Source organism: Benincasa hispida, chromosome 9, assembly GCF_027475165.1.
Source record: "Benincasa hispida cultivar pf3 chromosome 9, pf3_genome.v1.1, whole genome shotgun sequence".
NCBI lineage: Eukaryota > Viridiplantae > Streptophyta > Magnoliopsida > Cucurbitales > Cucurbitaceae > Benincasa > Benincasa hispida.
This window is the reverse complement of record NC_143486.1, coordinates 28,507,221-28,509,846: the sequence shown is the minus strand read 5'-3', so window position 1 is coordinate 28,509,846 and position 2,626 is coordinate 28,507,221. Positions and strand designations below refer to the sequence as shown.

At 26.3% G+C, this 2,626-nt stretch overlaps 1 protein-coding gene across 1 annotated transcript; it reads right to left on the bottom strand.

The window, feature by feature from the left end:
* Positions 1–2,277, bottom strand: LOC120084642 (transcription factor MYB14-like). The gene is made up of 3 exons (XM_039040453.2): positions 2,139–2,277; positions 1,865–1,994; positions 1–506 (listed from the first exon to the last, which is right to left on the bottom strand). The coding sequence occupies exons 1-3, from the start codon at positions 2,269–2,271 to the stop codon at positions 5–7; spliced, it is 765 nt and encodes a 254-aa protein (XP_038896381.1). The 5' UTR covers positions 2,272–2,277; the 3' UTR covers positions 1–4.
* Positions 2,278–2,626: the final 349 nt, after the last annotated feature.

Below are 2,626 nucleotides of genomic sequence, written 5' to 3'. Positions count from 1 at the left end.
TTATTCATATTATATTAATTTCTTGTAACTCTCCATCTCTCATAAAAACATTCCTCCAAAAATCCATGATATCATCTGTATTTTCTGAAGAACTACAACTGCTAATTTCTTCCCCACACAAAGGAATTTCAACTTTTTTGGGTGATTGATTAATATCTTTTATCATTATACAATCCTTCTCTAAATTCCACTCGTTCTCGAAGAATTCTTCTTCTGATAATAAGTTCTTCAAAAAATCATCTATAAAAGCAAGCTCCACGAGCCTGACATTTTTGTCATTATCGTCGTTATTCTTAGAACAACAATCAACATTTTCCTCTCCATCTGATTTGATTTCCAACGAACACAGTGGTTGATCATGAAAATGGTTGTCGTCATTCTGGTTTGGTTTGGTTTGATCTCTTGGAGTTTCATTCTGGTTCACTCTCTTCTTCAAATGAGTATGCCAAACATTTTTGATCTCATTGTCTGTTCTTCCCGGTAATCTTGCTGCAATGGTCGCCCATCTGAATAATATAAAGAAATTACCAAAAAATACAAACTATACCATTAGAGAATATGATATAGATCTAGTTAGTAATTTAAAATAGGATATTTAATGTTTGCTAACTTACAATTAATCTAATTATGCCCATTTTTAAAAGCCCTCAAAAGAAGGAAAGGGAAAAAGAAGAAAACAAGGTTGATTTTGTAGGTTAGCTAATTAAAAATCTTACACAAAAGAATCTTTGCAGAATCCTCACATGTTTAAATATATATATATGCATAATCATAACTAAGTTAAATTATAATTTTAATTCCATTCATATTTTAAACACTAGTTTAAATTGAGTTTGTATTCTCATTTCTTATAATTCATGAATGTTCTATTTTTAGTTTATTCATTATGCTTTTATAAAACTTTATGATTGTTGTATACTTTGTATTACCAGATGTTAATTATATTCCTAATGTTATTAAGAAGTGTCCAAGCCATTTTGATACAACATAGCTCAATCTTTTTTTTTAAAAAAATCAATCTTTTGAAGTTGATCATCATTCCAAATTGTATTTTTTTTAAATGACATTTTTTTCTAGTAGGGTGGTAATTTAAAAAAAGAAAAAATTTTTTTTTTTTACACTACTTTGACTCTTTGTTCATTAAACTGCAACGACATTTAAGTTAAAATGAATCTAATTCAACAGATATAAACACATGTATAATCAACTTTAATATAATTAGAGGTTCAGTTTACTCTCCCTACATTGTCAAATAATAATAATAAGAAGAAGAAAAATAAAAGGACAACTACATTTGTATATCAAATAAATGAAGGTAAATTATCTTAAATGACAAAACTATTAAAAATATTTATAAATAATAGTAAAATATTACAGTCTATCTGCGATAGATCATAATAAACTGTGATAGACTACTATCTGTGTCTATCATGATATAGATAGACGCAGTAAAATTTTATTATATTTATAAATATTTTGGTTTATTTTTCTATATTTAGAAATAACCCATAAATTAACGTATGATTAAATTTGAATCAAATAACTAGTCCAATTTTCTGTGTCTTCTAACTTTAGAGTTGAATTAGTAATGATGTCCACTAAATTTTTATAGCACTTTTAATGCAACTATCCTATCCATTTGTTTCACTGATTTTTTGCTATTTCTCATTAGTAGGTTTAATTTTAACCAAAAGGAAAAAGACCACCAATTTGAACCTAATTCAACCAATTAAGACCATTCTTAACCTAAAAAAGAGAAAAAGAAAAGAAAAGAAAAGAAAAGAAATATACATATAGGAGATAGAAATTCCCATTTCCAAATATATGTTAATATAATTTAAGTAAAAAAAGAAAAAAAAAGCACCTATTTCCCAATAACTGATGCAAATTGATAATAGTTTCTTCTTCTTCATGGGTGAAATCTCCTCTTTTAATGTCTGGCCTTAGATAATTTGTCCATCTAAGTCTACAACTTTTTCCACACCGTAATAAACCTACAAACAAAAATTAAGAAACCCCTTTTTCATAATTCAAGATATTAATTAATTATTACTATAGAAACAAAATATATATATATATATATATATATATATATATATATATATATAAATTATATGATTGGTAATTAAATTATATACCAGCTTTTTTGGGAAGTGCCCTCCAATTAGAATGACCATTGAGTTGAATGAATTTGATGAGAATTTGATCTTCTTCAAAGCTCCATGGCCCTCTCTTAAGTCCCACTTTTTCACAGCATGGAGCTCTCCCCATTTTCTTCAGTTTTCTAACTCTTTGCAAAACCTATTTCCCTATGTATTTATATATATATAATATATACCTCTCTCTTTGGTTATTTTATATATATATATCTCGTATAAATGACATTTTTTTTTGTCACTTTTGAATGATAAAGTCAAATATAATGTTGTCATGTTTGTTAAAACTATAGGGAATAAAATATTTGCCGACACATGTCCTTATTGGTTTTTGTCAATTAAATAGGGTCCTTACATTTGACCAATGGGGTTAAAGTGATATTAGGTTAAATTATAGGTAAGTAATGTTAATATTGTTAATTTAAATTATATCTTAATAAAATTTGAAAAGTGAGATTTTATGTATTTTT

What these genes read in the sequence shown, in the direction of transcription:
- LOC120084642 (XM_039040453.2), bottom strand. Translation starts at nt 2,271, where the DNA reads ATGGGGAGAGCTCCATGCTGTGAAAAAGTGGGACTTAAGAGAGGGCCA. An exon ending in GGCACTTCCCAAAAAAGCTG is followed by an intron (nt 1,995 to 2,138) that starts GTATATAATTTA and finishes TTTTGTTTGTAG; the next exon opens with GTTTATTACGGTGTGGAAAA. An exon ending in CATCAGTTATTGGGAAATAG is followed by an intron (nt 507 to 1,864) that starts GTGCTTTTTTTT and finishes TATATTATTCAG; the next exon opens with ATGGGCGACCATTGCAGCAA.